This window comes from Morone saxatilis, unplaced genomic scaffold (assembly GCF_004916995.1).
Source record: "Morone saxatilis isolate NCDOM2014 unplaced genomic scaffold, NCSU_SB_2.0 Contig17, whole genome shotgun sequence".
NCBI classification, from domain to species: domain Eukaryota; kingdom Metazoa; phylum Chordata; class Actinopteri; family Moronidae; genus Morone; species Morone saxatilis.
The window spans coordinates 11,420,234-11,420,574 of record NW_023339729.1 but is presented as its reverse complement, the minus strand read 5'-3'; the positions used below and the strand labels follow the sequence as shown (position 1 = coordinate 11,420,574).

Sequence of the window (341 nt, the reverse complement as noted above, 5' to 3'; positions counted from 1 at the left end):
CTGTCTGTCTGTCCGTCTGTCCATGTTTTACTTGTCTTTTTTATCTACCTTAATACTGTGTTTCTGTCCTTTCACTCGTCTCCTTTGTATTGCTTTTGTTTCCCCCCTTTGTCCTGTCCGTCCTGTCTCACTGTTCTTTTTTAATCCTGTCCCCTGTTGTTTTTGATGTTCTAATCCTCTTCTCTGTCATTCACTTTGTCTTTTATGCCCTTTTCTCCTTCTTTGTCTTTCTCTGTCTTTTCTCTCCTCCCGTTTTCTCCACCAGCCCAAGTCCAAATGGTTCCCGTGTGGCCATGGACAGCCAAAACACTAACCTCAGGTAACCCACACACACACACACA

At 44.0% G+C, this 341-nt stretch overlaps 1 protein-coding gene across 1 annotated transcript in view; it reads left to right on the top strand.

The window, feature by feature from the left end:
• The window catches only part of LOC118326595 (E3 ubiquitin-protein ligase SMURF2-like), a 3,641-nt gene extending 3,310 nt beyond the window's left edge, over positions 1–331 (top strand). Inside the window, exon 4 of the mRNA XM_035659621.1 lies at positions 266–331. Coding sequence (XP_035515514.1) covers positions 266–323 — 58 coding nt within the window. The 3' untranslated portion in view covers positions 324–331. The remainder of the gene's footprint in view (positions 1–265) is intronic.
• Positions 332–341: the final 10 nt, after the last annotated feature.